Here is a 23,888-nt window from a genome sequence, read left to right on the forward strand (position 1 = left end):
CCGCTATCCTCTGGTTCACAGACCTGTGCTCAATCCACTGAGCTACACCAGCTAGGGCCCGGTTTACTTTTATTTTGATATCTTTGCATGCCATGCTCATTCTGTTAGACCTCCCCGTGCAGGATGGGTTGCGTTTCCTTGCCCTCGCCCTCTGATTTTGCCTGTGTAATTCCTGACCAGTCTACTACTTATGCTGACAAAGGCAACAAACAGTTGTCAGAAAGACTTCACTTTATGACAACATACTTATATTTCATAGTATTTATGATCCCAGATTTTGTAAATAATATATATTTTAAAAATTTTAACTTTATTGAATAAGGATTGTTAGCACAGCTATGTGATAGACTTTATGGCTTCTGCCACAGCACCTAACATTTATAAGTAAATCCTCTCCTTGGATTTTCTTACAGTCCAATCAGTGAAAGTCGAAGAGTACTACAGGAGTCATGTGAGTTTTTCTTAAAGCACAACTCTAAAGTTAAACACAAAAAGAAGCACTACAAACCAAGTTCACATAAGCTGAAGGTCATTTCCAAATCCATGGGAACCAACACAGGAACTTCACCAAATCATGGCACTTCTACGGTAGCAATCACTAGCCACGATTACATGGGACAAGAAACTTTGACTGAAATTCAAACCTCTCCAGAAACATCAGTGAGGGAAGTGAGAGCAGACGGAATGAGCACTCCCAAACTGAGAGAACAGGACTGCGCGGAACCTGCCTCCCCAGCAGCAGAGTCCAGCTCCAAAGTCTTTGGGGAGCAGGCCGACAGGAAAGGCCTGCTGGGCAACGCGATTGACCAGAGCGAGAGTGCGCGGAGCGAAGGAAGGTGAGCCTTGATTTTGTTGTCTTAAATCATGACTGTTCTGAACACTGCATTGTAATTTTTTAAAAGGTTTTATTTATTTTATTTTTAGAGGGGAATGGAAGGAGAAAGAGAGGGAGAGAAACATCCATGTGTGGTTGCCTCTCGTGTGCCCACTACTGGGGACCTGGCCCACAACCCAGGTGTGTGCCCTGACTGCAATCGAACCAGCGACCCTTTGGTTCACAGCCTATGCTCAGTCCACTGAGCCACACCAGTCAGAGCTGCATTATAATTTTTTATTAAAGTGTAACATGTTTGGAAGGAAGGTATTCTACAAAATGACATGTTTATACACCTAACCCAAGGAAGTTTGGTTCAAGAAGTTGAAGTTCAGCCTATAAATATACTATTTTGTAGTTTAAGTTTTAGCATTGAGAAGAGCCCTCATGTATGTTGTTCAGGTAGAACAGTAATGTTCATTTCCATGGTAATTGTTAAGAGTTGCATCTATATTTAGGTAGATGTTTAAGATTCATCAGACATATAGGCTAAGTTTTATTAAGGTTGATGTATATTTTAGTTGTAATTCCAGTTTGGTCCTGGGAGGAGGTGAGTATAACTTCTGCCTACTCTGCTGTCATCTTCGGGCTAAATTTTAATTAGTACTGTATTACAGCCCTGGCTGGTGTGGCTCAGTGGGTTGAGTGCTGACTTGTGAACCAAAAGGTCACTGGTTTGACTCCCGGTCAGGGCACATGCCTAGTATGGAGGTAGCCAATCGATGTTTCTCTCACACATCAATGTTTCTCTCCCTCTCTTCCCCTCTCTCTACAAGATAAATAACATCTTTAAAAAAATGAGTGTTGCATTAAAATAGTCTCTAAAAGGTACTTGTCAGTTTAGACAAAGATGATTATAAGATGTTATTATTTTCTGAGCATGCAAGTACATTGACATTATATAGTCATAGGTGACCCAGACACAGGTAAACACGAAACTAACCAGGATGCTAACAATTATTTGAAGGTGTCAAGGTTGTCTTACGTCATCCTCCCAAAGTAGGCCAAGTGCACCTTCTCTGTGTTCCTCAGCCTTTGCACACCTGGATTATAATTAGAGACGTGTTTTTGTCCTCGGTAGAGTTGTAAATTCCTTAAAGGCAGAGTTGAGGTTTTGCTTATCTTTGTTTTCTCAACCGCTTACAGAGTGTCTGATCCATGGCAGGAAATCAATAAAGTGTTTGCCAACCCCAGGGCAGGAATCCTCTTATTACTTGTATCCCCATGAGACACCACACTCAGCCTATGCATGGGCAGGGCTTGACAGTTTCCAACATTAGCAAAAATTATTTGAAAAGAAAGTATTTGCATTTTGAGTTGTTAGAGCAGACCTAAGGAGTTTTAGTTAATTATCCTATGATAAAAGTGGCCACTGGTTGGAAGTAAAACTCATGGAAAGTGGACAGCAGTTTTGAGGATATCTGGCATCACGTTCGTGCTTGGTATGTGTGTCTGTCAACTTTTGTCCTTTTACCTAGGGTGACTCCCAGAAGTGATGTTATGGACACTGGCCTGGTGCGGAGCAACAGCTTGCGGGTCCCCAGTTCTTCAGAGCCAAGCAGCCCGAAAGGCTCCATGTCTCTGCTTGTTCACTCGGCTTCAGGACTTAGAAAAGAGCAGGGTGCTGGCAGTCACTCAGATACTTGAAAACTAGGCTATCTCGTTGCTTAGGAGCAGATTTGTGTTACACTGGAGGTGACCAGTACTGTCTTACAAGAATCACTGTAATAGTCTTCTTTTGTACTTAAAGCTACATTGCCTGCTGTTACACTGGAAACAATAGATGCTGAGAATAATATGGCCCATTTCATACAATATGCCTGAAAAACAGAAATGTGCAGGTTAATAATATTTTTAAAATTGCCTGAGAGGAGGGAGGGAGAGCAATCTTCCTTCTTTTATTTATGAAGATTCTACTTTTTTGAAAAGTATTTTAAGGTGTACTATGTTATTTCCCATTTATGATATAAAGTCAAGATTTTTTTGCTGAAGTATTAAAAACTTATCTTTGTATCTTTTTTATATATTTGAAAATAAGTTTATACCTATTTGGACTTTTATTAGAAATTCTGGAAAATCAACTCAAATATTTTAATATGTTATTCTGATATTTTCACACTATTTTGGTAGCTTTTACACTGATTTCTAAGAAAATTGAAAAATAGTATTCTTTTGTAGTATGAAAAATAGTTGGCTGTTATAATGATGATTCAACTAAAAAAGCCCACGTACTCCACCTCATCATCTTTGATGTGCGAACTTTATCAAGTCTTACTGGTTTAGGGCTGCCGTAGCTCTGCGGTGCAATTGCAGCAGCTTTTAGACCTAGTGTCTACTGTCACCTGTATCGTGTTGCTTGCTGACCCTTCTGCATTTTAAAAATAAAATGCCCCAAAGGATTAGTAGATGAAAGGTTATTCTTTTGTAAATTAAGCCAAGGGCAATCAATTTTCTTGTTTTTGTAATGTCTCATGACCAGCCAATATTGTATTACTATGACCACTTACAGTCACGTATACTTTTGTTTTTTTAACATTTAGAACACTGCAGATGCTTTGTATTTGTGCAATATCTTTCTCGGATATTATGTAGAATTCAATTTGGCAGCTAAATAGGATTTTTCTGAACATTGAAAAGTATGTTAGCAATATTAGTGCCAATTAAATGGAAAAAATGTAGTCCTGATAAAATAAAATGTCTTTCATATAACATACTTTTAAATACTAAAGAGTTTTCTTAATTTTGTTCCCAAGTAAGCATTATTCCTTGAACAGGTTTCCTGATGGCTTTCGTTTTTTTCTCTATTTGGCATTCTGTTAAAGCACAAAAATAAAGTTACCATGCACTGTATGGAAAAACTTTGTCAATATTAACCTTTCCACATTTGTTAAGTTTGTATACAAACACTTTGTTTTATGTGATCTTTTCGGTAATAAAATTTTCTTTACGTAAGAGATTGTGGACTATTCTGTGTTACATATTGTGGTCCTAGCCCAAGAATGGTGTAATTTTCCAGATCAGTGGCTCCATGACTGATAAGCCAGAAGTTTCTTTTTATTTTACTTTATTTTTTAATAATTTTTTTTTCAGTTACAGTTCATGTACAATATTATATTAGTTTCAGCTGTACAACTTAGTGATTAGACATTTATATATCTTGTGATCACTTCAATAAATCCAGTACCCATTTGATACCACATATAGTTATTAATTATTGTTGACTGTAGTCCCTCTGCTATATTTTACATCCTCATGACTGTTTTGTAACTATCAATTTGTACTTCTTAATCCATTCACTCTTTTCACCCAACCCCCCTCCTGTGTGGTGACCATCCATGTGTTCACTATATCTGAGTTGGTTTCTATTTTCTTTGTTTATTTTGTCTTTGAGATTACACATACAAGTGAAATCATTTGTCTTTCTCTGCCCAGGGTGAGTGCAGCAAATGAGATTTCATGTTGACCCTTTAAGAGGGCACCTGTGTCTCCAGCTGACTGCCATCTCTCCCTGGCAGACAGAATTCCCACCGATTTTCACAGCCATGTATTATGTGGGTGCCTGTTCCTGGCTCTGGTGCTCTGGACTGGGGAGCACCAGAGGTTGAGACCCCATGATTCTCAGGGGGAACCTTTGCAGCTGAGACATCCCTCCAGAATTTCAGCCATCACCCATGAGAGTGGGGCTAGCCATTTTCATGTCTCTGCCCTTCCTACCAGTCTTAATGTGGCTTCTTCTTATAACAAATATTTGGTTATAAGACTTCTGATCAGCTGGTCTTCAGTTGGTTGTTTAGGTTGATTATTCTGTATTTTAGTTGTAATTCCAGTCAGGTCCTGGGAGGAGGTAAGTATAACATCCACTTGGATCCTCCTCTTATTTATTTTAAGGAAAATGCTTACAGTACATAACCATTAAGAACAATGTTAACATTTGATGTAAGGTAAACATTTTAACAAGTTAATAATTCTATTTCAATTTTTGAAAGTTAGCAGCAGGTGTTGAATTCTATCAGTTATCTATCTTTTTGCTATCAGTATTAGCCAAGGTTGGCTTACTACTGTAACAAACAATCTTCAAAATCCTTAGTAGCTTAAATAACTATCAAGTGACAGTAAGGTGCGAATGTTCTTGAAGTAGCCTTTCAAGTCATTATTTTAAGGACCCACCATTTCCATCTTGTGACTCTTCCATCTGTTAGGGCTTCAGATTGCTCTGTGGAATTCTCTGGACCCAGCCCACAGGTGGAACAAGAGACAGTAATTTCATGGGTCAGAGAGGGAAATGGCACACGTAATTTCCGGATACGTTCCCTTTGCCTGAATTCAAACACAGATCCATACCTAACTGCAAGGGAGGCTGAGAAATGTAATCTAGGTGTGTGCCTTGGAGGGAGACGAAACGGGCTTAGTGAGCAATTGGCCAGCAATGTTTCCATCTATAAATGGGATGTAGTAAATACATTTTCAAATCTACGCCATTCTTTAATTCATTGAATAACTGAAAATGATCATGATGTATCATTTAATATATTGCTTGATTTGATTTGTTATTTATTTAGAATAAAAATGTGCATCTATATCCACCTAGATGCTAAAGCATGGGTGGCAAACACAAGGCCTGTGGGCCGAATCTGGCCCTCCACCTTGTTGTATCCGGCCCAGCACCTTATTCCTACCCAGTGGCAGTGCTGAGCTCCTTACCCCTAGTTAAGGAGTGGTGACACTTTTATACAGTCCTAAAATTACATTCAGCCCTTTGAAGGCAACAGCAAGGCTGATGTGGCCCCCGGTGTAAATGAGTTTGACAGCCCTGTGAAAAGACTTCTTGATCCTGGGCATAATACTTGTCATCAGTAAGCTTGAATTTTAAAAGTGTTCATTTTTAATAGCACACTTCAAAAATGTCTTTTTCATGGGGCCATAATCTTTGATGCCCCCCAAAAAAATCTATCTCAGAGGCAGTGGTTGACATTAATTTTTATAAGAATTTCATAGCATTTTTAACCAAGAAGTTTGACCTAAATTACATATTTACGATGATAATAACAGGGCTGGCATCAGCATTGTGCAGCTAAAATGAACAGCAGTAAAGACGGGACAAAACAGCGTTTCAGTTTGGAAGTCGGCCACAAACCCTCTACAGAGCTTTACGGAATGCCATCTTTCAGAAAGACTCACTCAGTACATCCATTGGGATCCGTTACTGCCGTGCTATTCATGGTACCAGAGAAATGTTCCCTAGACTGTCCTCGAAAAACTAGACGAAAAACACCTCGTAATTGCCACCCGTCATCAAAATCACAGTTCTAGTTGTTCCCTACTCTCATCGTCTCTGAAGTGTACCGCTGGGGGGTGTTTCCAGTTACCACTGCTGGAAAGTTGTCACGTTGCCAAGGCAGGCACAGCTACTCAGGAAATGAGGGATATAATTTTTTAACAACCACAAGAAGCCCTGCTGTTCCTCTTCTGCGTGGAAAGCATAATCGTTAATACCTCACTGCCCATAGCACAAATCAAAGACTTAAAATTACAGATGCCGAAGGTTTTAACAGAAGCCACTGTGATCCGTCACGTGCAAAAGAATCAAATGCCATTAACTCACAATGGCAGTGTGTCAATAAAGAGAAAAAAGAGGAAAAGATTAAAAGGCTGATCCAAAAGTATCCAAAGACATTGGGACCCAGAACTCAACAGAAATACCGTTCCTGGAGGAGCAGAAACAAAATGGGGCGAGAAGAAAAGAAGCGTGAAAAAATTAAAAGAAGGAAGGACTGGAAATGGTAGATACTAATTAGAAATGAAAATAAATGAGCCCTGACTGGTGTGATTCAGTGAGTAGGGCGTTGTCCCACAAGCCAAGCCAAAAGGTCCCCCATTCCATTCCCGGTCAGGGCACAGGGCTGGGTTATGGGGCCAGGCCCCCAGCTGGAGGCCTGCGAGAGGCAACTGATAGATGCTTCGCTCCCTCTCTTTTCCCTCCCTCCCCCTCTCTCTAAAAATAAATAAAAATCTTTTTTAAAAAGAAATGAAAATAAATGAGAAAATGACTGCTAAAATGAACAGCTTTTAGCAGGCGTATCTGTGGTTTTTATTTTCCATCTTTAAAAAGGAAAAAGGGAAAATCAGGAAAAACTTCTAAAGATGGGTTTTCAAATTTTCCACCACAAAAGGAGGGGATGAGAGAGGCCGAGCATACTTAAATGCTTTAATAGAAACATGTTAGAGAAAGGTTTTCAAATAAATCATTTTCCAAACACATCCATCATTCACCTTCATTAAAATTAAACACATTTATTTTCTACTGGGTTTTAACATACCTAAAAGCGAGGACTCTACTAAACCCTGTGTTTAATACCTGTCCATAAATATGCAATTATATTTAAAATATACTGAGAAGAGAGGCACAAAATCAATAGAGGTTAATAAAAATATTTTCCTAAACTCAGAACAAAATATATTATTATCTTCTCCCTCTTGTTTTCCAGACTGCTAACTAAAATAAAACTGTCTGGTTTGTGGCTTAATTTCCTTCAAGGGCTACTCGGGCATCTAATTAGTTTCACTATCAAGAAAGATAGAGACTTGACTATGTAGTCTCCAGACTTTACCTGGAAAATTCACCAGCATAGTAGTATGAGCCCCTACCGGTTTTAGTCCTTCCGAACGGCCAGTCCAGTGGCCCCCTGAAAACTTCAATTAAAATCACTCTCCAGAGCCTGTAAACGAAGTTGACCACTCACGACACCCTGGCTGGCCCTTTCAGCCTCCTCACTGCCATTGCCGCTCTGTTCGTGTGACTCCGAACGAGGAAGAATGGCATGCTGTGTTTCCAGAGCGGACCTGGTTGGCAGGCTGTGGGCAAATAAAAAGTACAGTAAAACAAAACAGGAGGACTGTGTTTCCTCAACCGATAGGCATCACTGCCCCTTTGTCGCTGGCCCTCAGATTCCGGGCAGGGCTTTCCAGGTCTTCTGGAAAGACACGGAGAGGTCCAAACGGTTTATTTATGAAAGCAAAGGCCAGGAAAGGGGCTTACGGCCCACCCCAAACCAAGAGGAGGCTGCTCTGGCTTCTCGGAGGAGGGCGGAGCCAAGCTACTGGGGACACGTGGAGAGACAATATAAAAACCTGTCCTCTCCACTCAAAAAAAATGTGCAGCGTGATGGGGGAGACTGAACTGACGTGTGCAAGAGGCAAGAACATCGAAAGAATTAGCAGTCAAAAGGAAAGAAGTCCACATGCACAGACACGGCATTGTTAAGCACAAAAGAACAAGTTATAAATACTTACGGGGTAATACCGAGCATGTGAGCAAGCCCCACCCCACAGAAGGCTGTGGAAAATGTGGCAGCGTCGGTCATCTCTGGGGTGGGAATCGGCCTTGGAGTTGCTGATCAAAGCAGACTTGTGTCTGATATGTCATGCCAAAATTTTTATAAGGAGGTTCTATTAATGTGTCATGTGGTGTAATTCAGAACTCATTTTTTAAAAATCTTCTCAGCACGTATCTAGTCATGACTCGGTGGGTCCAGACACACCCGTCTGAGGGGGGTCTCAGTGGAACGCAGTTGTTCCTTCACTGATAGGAGCCACACCCCTGCACGGAGGGCCAGCCCACCCCACTGAGATCGGGAAAGACCACCAGTTCATCCAGTTCAAACTCCCTTCGGTTCCTCTGTCCTGTGCTTCTCGGTCCCCAAACCATTTTGTACTTGTTGGCAGTCACCACATGTGTTTTGAGAACCTCCGTGGCTTCTTTTCAGTCCCAGACTCGACTCCTGTCCCTGTGAATAAAGCCCACACCTGCTGATTTGATCCCAGAGCTGAGGGAGGGGGCCAGGGAGGCAGAGGAGCAGCCCCCAGGGTGCGACGTAGGGAAGGATGAGAGGCTTCTGGCAGGCCAAGGTCATCCAAGAGCACACAGGACGATAAATTTTCTCTATTCACCAAGCCCACCACCTCCCTCGACACACGCACTGACATCATCACCTTAAGTGGCCCCAGCAGAGGGTGACTCATCAATATAATTTGCTTCTATATTCATCAACTTCAGATTGACAAACTGGTGAAATGTGAATGCAAGAATCCGAGATCTGAAGTTCAGGGAGAGTCTAAACTATGTGTGGCTTTCCGCAGAAGGCAGACCCTTGTTCTCGAGAGGGTCCTCCAGAGTGTTCACCCTTAGAGTGAAGCAGCCGGCCCAGGCTCCTGACTCTGGACTGGGGGGTAGGGGCCCATGAATCTGAGGAGGAAGTTAGCTGTTTGTAGTGGTCTCTGTCCTAATCCCCAATACTAGGTATTGAGGGACCACCCCGTTTTGCTCAAGAGCTTCCAACTGGCTAAGCTGTTCCAAACTTAGGCTGAAGTGAATGCATTTCTTGTCTGTACCTACCTGCTGCCTAAACTGCTGAGAGACGAGTTCTTAATTTTAGACATTGACCTAGACCTCTCCCTCCAGACCAGGTAAGTCAATTTTTTTTCTTGATGTATTTGCCAAGGGCAAACATAGCATTTTTAACCACCTGACAACACTTAAACCAAATTTTCATTATTTTTAACCAAGAGGACCAAATGTTCCAATAAGAATACTACACACATCAGCCAAAGACAAGGCCCTCCCATGGCCAGGGAGACCACCGGGGAGAGGCCCCTTGAGCAATCCAGTTGCCTCTGTCGCAACTGGGTCTGCCATTCACCTCTAGAATGCAGCCAAGAACAGGTAAGGTATATTCTGGCAAGAAAACAAACTCACTATAGATACAGAACTCAGTGACTCCTGGTGGTTATTTTTGTTTGTATATTTTGGGTCAATGTTATGGTTTCTGCAGAACTAGAGGCTGGTGTTCAAATTGGACTGTGTTCCTTGAATGAGCTGAAGCGTGTGCTACAGTCCCTCCTTGTCGTTTTCCAGGAACTAGCGGGTAAGATGGTCAAGTCAGCCACTGTCTCTGCTTCTGGCTGCAGGCCGGTCCCTCGGGGCACGGAACTGGAGGTGTACCGAGGAGTTAGAAGGATGGGTCTCATACAGAGAACAAGGGCCCACGACAACAATGTAACAACATAACATCTGTATGTCATATACCTGGTCGTGCTGTGTTCTCAGCCCTGTGCTGTAATCTCAGTTGATCGGGTAACAGTAAAAATTGAAAAAACCCACGTATTTCACCATGAGGTGCTGGAGCAACTGGACATTCACATGAAAAATCTAGACAGACATTACCCCATTCACCAAAGTTCACTCAAAATGGATCACAGATCTGAATGTATGATACAAAACTCCATAATGCCTACAAGATAACAGAAGAAAACCCAGACGATTTTTGGTTTGGTGATGTCTTTTTAGATACAACACCAGAAGCATGACTCACGAAAGAAATAACTGATAAGCTTATTTCATTCATATAAGACTTCATTAAAATTAAAAATTTCTGCTCTGTGAAAGAAAATGTCAAAAGAATGAGAAGCCAAGCCACAGTCTTGGAGAAAACATTTCCAAAAGATATATCGGATGAAGGATTGTTATCCAAAATATACGAAGAACCACCCTTAAAACCCAACTATAAGAAAGCAAACAACCTGGTTGAAACATGAGCTAAAGACCTTAACAGCCACCTCACCAAAGAAGGTGCACAGATAGCAAATTAGCCACCGGATTCAACTAAGAGCAAAAGTGTTAAGGGATGTGAGTGACTGCATGTCCTGGTTCCCCCCCACCCCCAGACAACCGGGTAAGTTACAAAGAGGAAAGAAGTTGGTGTGGGGCTGGAGTTCCTGAGATCTGAACTGGTTCCTAATTTCCAAACTTCAAAGGCTTCAAGGTTTTAGAGAAACAGAATCCCAAAAAGGGCGCCCTTAGGTAGGATGGTATCCTAAGTGGCTAAGCTGAGGAACCAGGCAGGAAGAGGGCTGAAGTAGCCACCTCACCCCAGTTTACCCTTGGAGCATGGAAAGAATCCAAAAATATCTAAGGCATCTTTATTGCTGTTCTCACTTCTAAAATTCAAAGAATTTTAGGGGCTCCGTGCCAAAATGGGGACAAAGACCAAACCTATATTTCTTATAAATCGCAACATTGCATAGGTATACAGGAATCCTATTGCATTTACTTTCAAATGCTGCCACGTGTGTGGGTTTACTGGCTAGTAACTTCTGTACAACACTAAGGACAATAATTAGTTCGAAAGACTGAGATTGCAATAAGGTATAATGGCAGGAAAACCTTTCACTTTCTGCTTTATGCGTTTCTGTATTGTTTGATTTCACAATGAACATATGCCATTTCCCACCCACCCCCAAACTGCGGGGCGGGGGGAGCTGCTCAAAGTGGCAAGAAAGAACAGTCTGTTTTGTGAACTTCTGTAACTTGCTTAATTTGACATTTCAAGTAAATAAGAGCATATTTCAGTTCGAGATATACATTGGTATGAAGACAAGCAACTTTATGAATCTCATTGTCTTTAATATCATTCTAGAATTTTTAAAACTATTCTCCACCAGAGAAGCATTTCCTTTTTTTCAAGTTTTGTAAAAGACACAGTATGCTTGTTCCTAAATGCATAAGAATGTCCAATAAGACTTGTACAATTTCATTCTATATGATATTAATTCATTCCACATATACTGTTAATGTGTAAAACATAGTTGATTCTACCACCTACTGTAACTTGGTTTGGAACTTGACTTTTTGATGAATGACCTGTGTGTCTGGATAAAGATCTTAGAAATATTTGACATGTTTTAGTCCTATACTGAATCCTAAGTTAAGTATTTCAAGATGGCTTTGGTCAGCCATGCCTGACTACTGGAATGCAGACATGAGCAAATCACTAAGAAAAACAATTAAAACCCTTACTTTGGATATGCAGCTTGGAAGCCAGCATATCTGCTGAACATATTAAAAATGACTCATAACCACATGAGTTAAATATACTGAGGAATTAAATGTTTAGTTCTGGGTGTACTGAGGTCTAGGGTTACTATAATTCCAACAAAAAGTTGGAATTGAATTAGACATACTGGATTTGACTCCCAACTTCAAGGCCAAGAGTTTGCTAACGATGCTCCCCATGGGGCTCAGACAGGAGGGGAACCTCCCTGTCTCTTCTGCCTTCTGTTTCCAAGATTCTCTCTGGTCGAAGGGGGGAAATATTTTTGCAGCAGCCCATGGTGCAACTTGGATGCTTGCTTCTGATGCAAAGTCCAAGAATTAAAGAACAAAAGCAGTCTGGTCATAAGTTATAAAGGGTGGGAAATCCGTCCTCCCAGCTTCAGAGGGAATGCCCAGGGAGCCCCCAGGAAAGCCCTCCGTGAACCTGGGCCCCCTCCGCCCATGGATGCATCAGCAGGGCACTCACTGGCACACTGTCACCTTCTCTCAGCACGTTCCTGGCTTTGAGGGTCATCCCAAAGCTCCAGCCCCCAGCATCAAACCCTGCTCTCTAGAAAGGAGCTGATACACTCGCTAACCCTAAACTGTAAATGCTAATAACAGGGTAATCTCGGGTAAACAGATAAACACACTGTGGAATTTTGCTCAGTGATACCAAGAAACAAACTACTGATAGGTGCAATAATAAATGGATCTCAAAAACATGGTGCTCGGCAGAGGAGACCAGACACAAACCAGCACATGGAAAAAGAAAGTTATTTTTCACATCCTGTTACATGTATCTGTGTCCTTGCCCTGAACCAGAGCCCTTGGTGATTGACTCGGCATTCATTCCCCCTTCCTTTGCAGTCTAGGACCCCAGTTCACTAAAGAAGCAATTCCATTCCACGTGGAGTTTCTTCTAGAGTTGCTTAAGTCTACTGTGGTCATCTCCTTCCCCTGGTTAAGGATTACTTCAGGTTTAGGTCTGTGACCCCCTTCTGGCCAATGAGATGTGTAAGGACAGGGGGCTTCTGGGAAAGATTCTCTTCCTCTTAACAGAAAATACTAGCACTGGCGATGGTCCTCTTCCTGCACTGACTGGTGGGGCTCAGTGGGTTGGGTGCCATCCTGCAGACCAAGCGGTTGCTTCCCAGTCAGAGCACATGCCTGGGTTGTGGGTTCAGTCCCAGGTCAGGGGCGTGTGCGAGAGACTGCTGATGGATGTTTCTCTCTCACATCAATGTTTCTCTTCCTCCCTTTCTTCCTCACTTCCCCCCTCTCTCTAGAATCAATAAAAGAATAAAAAATTTTTCTTTTGAAGAGATGGGCCTCTTCTTTTCTAGACATTGTTGCATCCAGCAGGGACACCTGGACAAGCTGCCTCCCTAGAGGAAGATGATGACTTGGGGACAAAGCCAAAACCCTAAGAGGCAGAACGTAAAGGCAGAAAAACTTTGAATCCTTGATTGTGTGGTTGGGTCACCGCCTCCCTCTGAACTTCATGTTAAGAAAAATAAATAAATTTCCTCATTGATTAAGCCACACCGAGTTACTTTTCTGTTCCTTGCTACTGAAAGCATCTTAGCTGATGAAACAGTCAACTCCTTGCGGGTGACACATAGCCTCCGACACAGAGTGTTTGTCACACAAAAGACTCTTGGTAAAGGTTTGGTGAAATACTATTAAGAATGCAGGCCCTGGCTGGTGTAGCTCAGTGGATTGAGTGCGGGCCTGCGAACCACATGATCGCGGTTTGATTCCCAGTCAGGGCACATGCCAGGGTTGCAGGCCAGTTCCTAGCAGGGGACTCATGAGAGGCAACCATACATTGATCCTTCTCTCCTTCCCTTCCCTTCTAAAGATAAATAAATAAAATCTTTAAAAAAAAAAGAATGCATATCTCAGACCCTCTGATGGCCTCAAGCAGATTTGCATCATTCTGTCTAAATAAGCCTGACTTTGAGCTCGTTTCCACTGCCAAATGAGTAGCAGCGTAAAGGGCATGGTAGGATTTACGGGGAGTGAGCACATCTGGGAGTCGAAGACAGTGGAGATGCCGCAGACACCGCACAGATGCCACAGTGACCATCTGGCTGGGGACGCGTGATCGACCCCTGCAGGGCCTTCAGCCTTCAGAATGGAATCCTTGAAAATTCTGCTGTGAACCTGGAGGAATGATGGCGCAGCAGGGCAGTAAGTAATAAGCTGACAGCTCTTCCCCATCTGAATTCTGGTGATAACAAATGAAACGAATAATAAGCCTCTAGAATAAAAGGTTTAAACTTTAAACCTTGTCCAACTTGCAGGCCACGGGCTGCCTGCTGTGCCCAGGATGGCTGTTTATGTAGCCCAACACAAAATCGTAAATTTACTTAAAACATTATGAGATTTGTTTTATGATTACACACCACAATCTATTTCATGTGTGGCTCAAGGCAACTCTTCTTCTTCCGGTGTGGCCCAGAAAAGCCAAAATGTTGGACACCCCTGGTTTAAAGCTTTTGTGTACGACCTGAGTTCCTGTACTCTTTTATACTTAAAGAAATGCCACTCCATAAGGATTTTTTTTTTTGCATGTGACCAAAGTCAAAGTGACCTTTGCAATGGGGGAAATGGTAATTCTAGGAAGACTCTGTTCAAACAATGACTCAGAGTCATGGCTTCATGGGACCTTATTCAACACTGTGCTGTTCCACCCAATAATACCCGACTCTTTAAAAAATAGACCTTATTTATTTATTTATTTATCTTTAGAGGGGAAGGAGAGAGGGAGAGAGACATCAATGTATGGTTGCCTTTCGTGCATCCCCCGCTGGGAGTTGGCCTGCAGGGAACTGGCCTGCAACACAGGCATGTGCCCTGACTGGGAATTGAACTGCGATCCTCGGGTTTGCAGGCCTGTGCTCAATCCTCTGAGCTACGCCGGCCAAGGCTCAGACCTTATTTTTTTTTAAGTATTTTAAGTTTATAGCAAAAATGAATGGAAAGTACAGAGATTCCCCATGTACCTCCTGGCCATCAGCACCATCTCTTACCAGAGTGGTACATTCATTACGACTGCTGAACCTACACTGACAAATTCTCATCACTCACAGTCTACACATTAGGGTTCACTCTCAGTGTTGTACATCCTACGACGAGTTGACAAATGCATAATAACAGTGTCCATCATTTTGGTATCATACAGACTGGTTTCGCCACCCTAAAAATTCTCTGTTTTGTATATCCACCCTCCCCCACCACTTCTGGCGTTCACTGATCTTTCTCCTGTGGCCACAGTGTTGCCTCGTCCAGAATGTCACATAGTTGAAATCACACAACAGTATGCAGCCTTTTTCGACGGGCTTCTTTTGGTTAATAAAATGCATTTCATTTTCCTCATCTTTTCATTTCCTCTTAGTGCAGAATAACATTCCATTGTCTGGATGCCAGCGTTTATTTCTACCTACCTACTGAAGGATCTTGGTTGCTTCCACGTTTTGGCAGTTAGAAATGAAAGTTGCTGTCAACACCCAGGTGCAGGCATTTGTGTAAGTTTTCAACTCATGCGACTACCAAGGAGCATAACTGCTAGACCATATGGTAAAAGTGTGTGTAGCTTTGTAAGAAACTGTATTTCAAAGTGGCTGTACCACTTGTACATGCGCAGTTAATAAATGAGAGTTTCTGTTGCTCCACATCTTCGTCAGCATTTGGGGTTGTCCGTGTTCTGGATTTGGGCCGCTCTGATAGGTGTGCGGTGGTGTCTCATAGTTGTTTTACTATGCAGTTTCCGAGTGACATCTGATATAAAGCATCTTTACATATTTTTCTTAGATTTTTGGTGTTTTTTTTACCTTTGTCACCGTATCTTTACTTATTTGTTTTACTTGAGTATAATTGGCATACAACATTATATTATATTAGTTTCAGGTATACAACAGAATGATTTGATATTCGTATATATTTTGAAATGACCACAACAAGTCTAGTTAACACCCATCACCATACCTAGTTCCAAAATCTTTTTTCTTGTGATGAAAACTTAAGATTTAGTCTCGTAGCAACTTTCAAATATGCAATGCACTTTTTATATGGTTATATGCCATCTGAACATCTTTGGCAAAGTATCTGTTCAGTTGCTTTGGCTCCTTCTTAAATCGGATTGTTTCCCTATTGTTGAGCCAAACTTTTAACTTCACGTTGGCGACAGGTTTCTAAAGAGATTGATCTTTCCAACCTGCCTGCATCCAGCTGGTCCAGGGAGGCAAAGCTGCAACTTCAGTCCAAAGCAATGCACATTATTTAACGTTTATTATGTGCCCAACATGTTGGTTTAAGTGTTGTAGAAGATATAAAGAAATGTCAGATACAATCCCTGCGATATTGGCCATCTTTGGGGAAATCAAAAATATGGCAATAAAACAAAAAATTTGAAGATATTATTTATTTAATTTTAGAGAGGGGAAGGGAGAAAGAGAGGGAGAGAAACATCAATGTGTGGTTGCCTCTCACATGCCCCCTTACTGGGGACCTGGCCTGCAACCCAGGCATGTGCCCTGACTGGGAATCGAACCGGCAGCCATTTGGTTCCCAGGCCTGGGCTCAATCCACTGAGCTATGCCAGCCAGGGCTGAAACAAAATTTGACAATACAAAAGGACATGAACGGTTAACTGCCAAATGTGTGGTATCCCTTCTAAGCACTTCCCGTGAAATTATTTTTGATCTAATTCAAACAAATTTCCCATACACATACATTTTAAAGTTATTTGACAGGTGATGATTGGTGAGGCAGACATTTTACTGAGAACTATTAATCTATAAACTTGTGAACTGCATGTACATTTCATCTTTACCACTGCCCTGAAATACGGCAGGCACGATAGGTGAAGGAATGGAACAATCATCTTACACTGCACCCCTTTCAAACGAGTAAAGTGGTGGAGAACTCTGTCCGTGCAGAAAAATTATCCCAAGAACTCATACTTTCCTCTTTGATGTAGAAGTAAAGACCACCCCAGTGAAATAAAAGCCAGTGCAGAAACCACTACCCAGGGAGCTCAAGTGCAATAATGATCAATACAAGAGAAGGAGGGTAGCAATCATTAACAGCCATTTGGAAACACATGCCTACTGCATGAGTTTCTGCCAGTGGACCAGTCCTTCAGGCCCCTGGAAGCTGTAACGAGTCTGGGAAAGAGCAGCAGCATTACGAGAGAGCCCAAGTTCTGCCTGAGGAATTATCCAGAGAGAAAGTGCCTGTGGAAAAATGACTGGCCAGGAAATCCAGCTTGTCAGAGACATTTCCCAGACTCACCCAAGACCCCTCAGTAAGTGAGAACCCACGAGTGGTCACCCCAGGAAGGAAAAAATAAAGCACATTCCATAGAGATTAGTATCCCTGGGAAGAGAGGAAGTAAACAGTACCGATGAGAGACTGATTCAGCAGAGAAATATGTGTAAGATTTTCAGCTTTGCATAAAGCACTGGTGAAAATGGATCTTCTCGGGAAAACTCCATTGTAACCACCCTGGGGCCGCTTCCCCGAAGATAGGGCTGGGTCCTCTGGGTAGCCTTTGTGTGCTAGAAAACTGCTGGTGCAAAAAGAGAGTGGGATTACAGGTTAATGTCTACAAATGGAGCTTTGTTCCACCCTGTGAACTTTAGGTTTATTCCCCTGGAGGTCTCTGATATCCACAAGATGCCAGAACTGAAATAACTGGTGGTAGATTAGATGAACAAGCTGAGGACTTTCTAGGAATGGAAAAATGGGGAAATTATCACTATGAGGATTTTAATTTTTATTTTGTTTTGTGGAAAACACTCCGGGTTGTTTACCCAGTGCAACCAACTATGCCTGCCACTCACCCTTCCTTGCAAATGGGACTCAACTGTCATTCACTGCAGTGCAAACAGCCATGTCCTTTAGGGGATGCACAGCCTCCTTCCAGCCCCAGGTGGAAAACATCTCTTGCCAAGTGATTTGTTTTAGGTGACAGGCGTGTGTGACAATCCTGGCCAGTCAGACTGGAGGGAAGTGTAAAGAATTTTTTTCAGTCTTGAAAGGGGGCACATGACAGGGAGATTTCAGGTTTGCCTCTGGAAGAATGGTAATCTATAATTTATTCATTGATTTAATGAATATTTATTGCTCATCAACCTGTGTCCTGAAATCCCAAGTCTACCTATTCTTCAACTGGAAATAAATGACTTTGAAATGTAGACAAGTTTGAGACCTGGCTGGTGTGGCTCAGTTGATTGGAGCACTGTGCGGTACACAGAAAGGTTGCTGGCTCAGTTCCTGGTCAGGGCACATACGTAGGTTTTGGGCTCAGTCTTCTGTTGGGGAGCCTCAAAAAGGCAACCAATCAATGTTTCTCTCTTGCATTGATGCTTCTCTCTCTCTCTCTTGCTCTTCCCCTGCCCCTCTCTCTAAAGGCAATGAAAAAGTGTCCTTAGGTGAGGATAAAATTTATACGTGTAAGTAAAAGCACATCCTTTTTTTTCTTTTTAAAAGATTTTATTTACTTTTCTTTAGAGGGGAAGGGAAGGAGAGGAGAGAAGGAGAGAAATATCAATGTATGGTTGCCGCTTGTGAGTCCCCTGCTGGGAACTGGCCTGCAACCCAGGCATGTGCCCTGACTGGGAATCGAACCGCAATCATGTGGGTCGCAGGCCCGTGCTCAATCCACTGAGCTACACCAGCCAGGGCTAAAGGCACATTCTAATAAAGTCTTGGATCGGATTGGTCAAAAAGTTTGTATGTTTTTTCTTTCCTATAAAATAAAACACACATTTTTCATTTTCACCAAAATTTTTATTGATTTGGATATTTTGAGTATGTTGGCTTACTTCCACATGGTATAATGTTGATTGTTCTTTATTAAAGTCTCCATTTGATCACTGTCAGCTTCACCTGGTCTACCTGATCACGGGGCATCGTCCAGCCAGAAATCTCCAGCACAAAACTTCACAACCACTTGAGACATTTGATCAGTCACAGCACCTTCTCCATGCAGGACACAAATCTTTTTTTGTGTTTCAGTTGTGTTTTCACCTTTCTTGAAATAATAAAGTATAACATGCCAAAAATGTTGTGTTTTTTCCCCATCTTCAGTATTTAAGTGGCTACACACAAAAAATCACAAATTTTGATAAGTTTTTAAAAAATACACACTGATATGACAGATGTCACAATAGAATCTAACAAAATTATCTTGAATGAAGTTAAAGACAGCTCAGTGCTACCGACTCCATCTTGCGAAAAAACTGAACTAACTTTTTGGCCAACCCAATAGTTTAAAAACAGAGTGGAAATACAAGAGAAATAGCAGATGCTAGGTCTCTAGCTTATCAGTTCTAAAGGCCTAGCGTCACGAAGACATTAGGAGGAGGAAATGCATGCTGTGGACAAAAGCTAAAGGCAAAGAGAGAGGAATAAGAACGGCACCAGGGTTTTAAGGACATCAACCAACTCCAAAGCCCGGGAAGTCACCTCAGAGGTAGAGGCAGTGCCGGAGTCCTAAACTGAGGAGCAGAACTAACGATCTAAGAATCTGGAAGACCATCATGAACTTGAAACAGGGTGAGACTTCCAATTCATCCTAGGGATGTTTGCTGTCACCTGTGGTTTTAACTTCACTGCACAAGCATGCGTTTGCTCATCCACACACATGTGATAAGAAAAACAGTCTGACTCAGCAGTGTGGATTCTGCTTCCAGCACAGACCAAGGTTCTCCTGGATTTCCTCTGGCCTCTTCCTTGGGCTCTTTTCTTCTGCCCATCCCATAAATTATCTGTTCCCCAAGTGTGGTCCAGGGACTCTTGGCGGGTGATTGAGATGCTTTCGGGGAAGGTGTAACATTAAAACTATTTTTATGATATAATGATGCTATTTGCCTTTTTCACTACCATTCTCTCACAAGTACACAGTGGAGTTTTCCAGAGGCTGCATGATGTGTGACATGGCAACAGATTGAAGATAGATGCAAGTGTGAGATTCTATCTATAAAAATAATGCCCTGGCTCATATGGCTCAGGCGACTGTCAGCCTGCAAACCTGAGAGTCGCTGGTTCAATTCCCAGTCAGGGCACATGCCTGGGTTGTGCAAGCCAGGTCCTTACAGTTCGGGACATGCAAGAGGCAACAATTGCTGTCTCTCCCTCTCTTTCTCCTTCCCTTTCCCTCTCTCTAAAAATAAATAAATAAATATTTTAAAAAATATTTGCAAAAATGCAAAATAAGCCACTCTCCTTAACTATTTTGTTTTACAAAATATAGCTATTTTCATTAAAATATATGTTTTTCTTTATTTTTATTTTTGACACTGTTACAGATGTCCTAAAATGTTATTCATTCTAAAATATAACGAGGCTAGTTGTTGCTATTTTAAAATGAACTATTTAAAAATATGTTTTAGCCCTGGCTGGTGTGGCTCAGTGGATTGAGCACGGGCTTGCGAACCAAAAGGTCGCCGGTTGGAGTCCCAGTCAGGGCACATGCCTGGGCTGCAGGCCAGGTCCCTGGTTGGGGGCATGTGATAAGCAGCTGTTTCTCTCTCTCAAAACAATGTTTCTTTCCCTCTGTCTTCTTCCCTTCCCTTCTCTCTAAAAATAAATAAATAAAATCTTTTAAGAAGTAAAAATATGTTTTAAATTTCTCAATTTCAGTTTCTAAGGTGTGGTGCCTGGACCAGCAGCCTCGGAGCTTGTGAGAGACTCGGATTCTCGGAGCCCTCCCTAGACCTGGGGACTCAGCGGCTCTGTGGGCGGGGCCCAGCATCAGAGTTTGAGGAGCCCTGTAGGCTACGCTCAGCCTCACACGGAAGCTGGAGAGCCATCCCTCACCATTTCTCCAGGGTGAGCAGAAACGCCTGAGCATCCTGAGGCCTCTGAATGCAGGTCTGTCTCCAGGGGCCGTGGCTTCAGTTCTGGGGTACAGAACTGTCTTAGTCCGCCCGGGCTGCCATAACTAAACACCGCAGGCTGGGTGGCTTAAACAACAGGAGTTTATTTTCCCATAGCACTTAAGGACAGATGTCTGAGACCGAGGTGTCAGCAGGTTTGTTTTTTTCTGAGGTCTCTCCCCTTGGCTTGCAGATAACCACCTTCTGGTTGTGTCCTCACATGGTCTTTCCTCTGTGCTCCTGAAAACTGTTCCTTCTGCTGCACTTTATGTCCCACTTGGTGGCATCCCAACCCATGCGTTGTCACCTACACTAGAAATCCTGGCAGGGAGGGAGAATCACTGTGGTCCCACTTTCTCATACCTCCCAGGACAAATCAATCACTATATCCTCTGACTGTTTCTTCTAGATTTTTCTCTTCTCTATCTCCTCCTCACCAACCTAGCTACAGAAATGCAAGTTCAAATTCTTGTCATCCCTCCCCCACATCAGTGGGCCCCACCCTTTTTATTCAGAGAAAAGTGTGCTCATGCATAAGCGCAGCAGGACAGCCCTATGTCTATGGGGATGCAGCGCAGGTAAAGGAGGCTTCAGATCCAGGGTGGTTTCCTGGCCTCTAGAGGGACCTAGAGATGGTTACCAGGTTGACCAGGACACAGTGCTATTGCTGAGAGCTGCTGTCCTGCATGGCAGCAATGGCCGTCTGAAGGATCTCCTGGGTAGGAGACAACCTGGCTTGCTCAAGTCCAGTGTCTACGTGCAACCAGAAGGCTCTGCCCAACCACCCGACCAAATCAGTCCTGGTTATGAACCATGTGAAGCTTCTCCCCGATCACAGAATAAAACCCTACCATCTTCACAAGGAACAGAGAGCTCACCATTCTCTAACCCCTGCTGGCCTCTTCAGTCTTTTTGCTGGACACTTACTGCCTGGCATCATAAACTCTGGGACCCCAACTCCACAGCTCCCTGAAAATTTCCCTTACCTCTGTGCCAGTCCTCATGCTGCCACCCTGACCAAAAACCTTTCCTTGTATTACTCACAGTGCCATACTCGTTACAACAGCCAGATATCACCTCCTCCAGGAAGCCTTCCAAGGAAGTGCCTCTTCTACTTCCCTCTCCTCATCTGAGGCAACCTGTACTTGCCAACCTGCTCTGCATACATATCTTTAGAAAACTGTCTTTTTCTCTGGACTCAGAGATTTTTGAGGACAGAGACCATGCCTCTTCAAAACTTATATTTTCAGTGTTGAGCACAAAATTCTAATTCATAGCAGGTGCCCCATAATGTTAGATGAGTAAATAAATGACTTCCAGGAATAATGGTATTAACACAAGTGACAGAGTCAACAAGAGATATGTGTTTTCCTCTCTATTTTTTCTTTCTGTTTTTCTTCTTCTTAAAGCCTTTTAACACTTGTTGCACTGCTGTTTGCTGTTAATAAACTCCTTTAGCTTTTTTTTTTTTTTTTTTTTGGTCTTGGAAGCTACTTATTCCTCCTTTGATTTTAAATAATAGCCTTGCTGGGTAGAGTAAGTTGGTTGTAGGTCCTTGCTTTTCATCACCTTGAATATTTCATGCCATTTTCTTCTGGCCTGAAATGTTTCTGTTGAGTAATCAGATGACAGTCTAATTGGTGCTCCCTTGTAAGTAACTGCCTGTTTTCTCTTGCAGCTTCTAGGATTCTCTCCTTAAGCCTCTTTGAGCTTTGTCATTTTCATTATAATGTGTCTCAGTGTAAGACTCTTTGGGTCCAACTTGTTTGGGACTCCGAGCTTCCTGGACTTGTGTGTCTTTTTCCTTCACCAGATTAGGGAAGTTTTTGGTCATTATTTCTTCAAATAGATTCTCGATCACTTGCTGTCTCTTGTCTTCTGATGTTCCCATGATGTGGATGTTGTTATGCTTCATGTTGTCCGAAATGTTTCTTAAGCTCTCCTCATTTTTTTGAATTCTTTTTTCTTTTTTCTGCTCTGCTTGGGTGTTTTTTGTGCCTTATTTTCCAAATCACTGATTTGATCCTCTGCTTCATCTAACCTACTGTTTATTCCTTCTGGTGTATTATTTCAGAAATTGCATTCTTTGTTTCTGGCTGGTCCTTTTTAATGGTTTTTATGTCTTTTTCATGTTGTTGAGTATCCTTATAATTTTTCTCTAAACACTCTAATAAATTGCTTGCCTCCATTTCATCTAGTTCTTCTGCAGAACTCTCTTGTTCTTTCACTTGGGGTCTGTTTATTTGTCTTCCCATTTTGGCTGCTGCTTTGTATTTTCGCCTTAGTTGTTAAACTAATCAGTTGTTAAGCTGATCAGTTGTTAAACTAATGAAGCTGTCATCAGCAGCCCATATTAAGCTCCACAGGGTAGGGTAGAGTCATTCCTATGGGTGGGGCTATTGCTTCCCTTCAGGCTGATGCCACCTGGAGGGGAGTGGTCTACCTGAGGAAGATGGCTCCTGCAGTACGGGGAATGGCTCAGCACGGGGAACCTGGTGGCTGTGCCTTCAGTTCTTTCTTCACAGCCACCTACTCCAGACTCTCCTCAAGCATCTCTAGTCTACTCTGCCCTCCCTCCGCTGGAACCCAGGGTAAGTGGTTGTGATGAAATTTTGTGCATTGGCCCTTTAAGAGGCTCTCTGAGTCTCCAGCCATCCTGGCAGACAGAAATCCTGTGGCTTTTCAAAGCTGGAGGTTATCTTTTCCTGCTCCGGTGCTGTAGAACGAGGAGCCTGCTTTGGGGTTTAGACCCCACCCTTCTCAGGGGGAACACCCTGGCTGCTGAAATACCCTTCCAGAACTTTCGCTGCTGGTTATGGGGGCCCAGCCAGCCCCCTGTGCCTCTTCTGCATTCCCTCCCAGTCTCATTGTGATGAAACAGTTTCTTCTCTCTGTTCTTGGTTATAAGGCTTCTCGCTGGCTGGTGTTCAGTTGGTTATTCAGGACGATCTCTCTACAATTTATTTGTAATTCCAGACTGGTCCTGAGAGGAGGTTAATGTAGCTTGGACTCCTCCACCGTCTTGGATCCAAGGTTTGTTTTTAATCTGCAGTAGTGTTCTTAACCATACAGGACAGTTCATGCCCATCACGGCATTTGTTTCTTGTACTGGTTATGATATCATAAAGATTACCTTAGGATTTAGAAGCCCTATCACTCCAACCTTGATAACTGTGAAATATGGAGCGATATAATTATAATCATAGCAGAGATGTAGGACTTTGCGTTTGTCTCTGTGCATGAATATGGGCCAGGG

The 23,888-nt window shown here is 42.6% G+C and overlaps 1 protein-coding gene across 3 annotated transcripts in view; it reads left to right on the forward strand.

Annotated features, from left to right (window-relative positions):
- FZD6 (frizzled class receptor 6) overlaps positions 1-3,822 on the forward strand; it is a 29,997-nt gene extending 26,175 nt beyond the window's left edge. For all 3 annotated transcript variants that reach the window (XM_037048332.1, XM_037048331.1, XM_037048333.1), the window contains exons 6-7: positions 414-836; positions 2,353-3,822. In XM_037048332.1, the coding sequence (XP_036904227.1) occupies positions 414-836; positions 2,353-2,521 (592 nt within the window). In that variant the 3' untranslated portion in view covers positions 2,522-3,822. The remainder of the gene's footprint in view (positions 1-413; positions 837-2,352) is intronic.
- Positions 3,823-23,888: the final 20,066 nt, after the last annotated feature.

The sequence above is a fragment of the Sturnira hondurensis genome, unplaced genomic scaffold, assembly GCF_014824575.4.
Source record: "Sturnira hondurensis isolate 20B ecotype Veracruz unplaced genomic scaffold, ASM1482457v3 Scaffold0006413, whole genome shotgun sequence".
NCBI lineage: Eukaryota > Metazoa > Chordata > Mammalia > Chiroptera > Phyllostomidae > Sturnira > Sturnira hondurensis.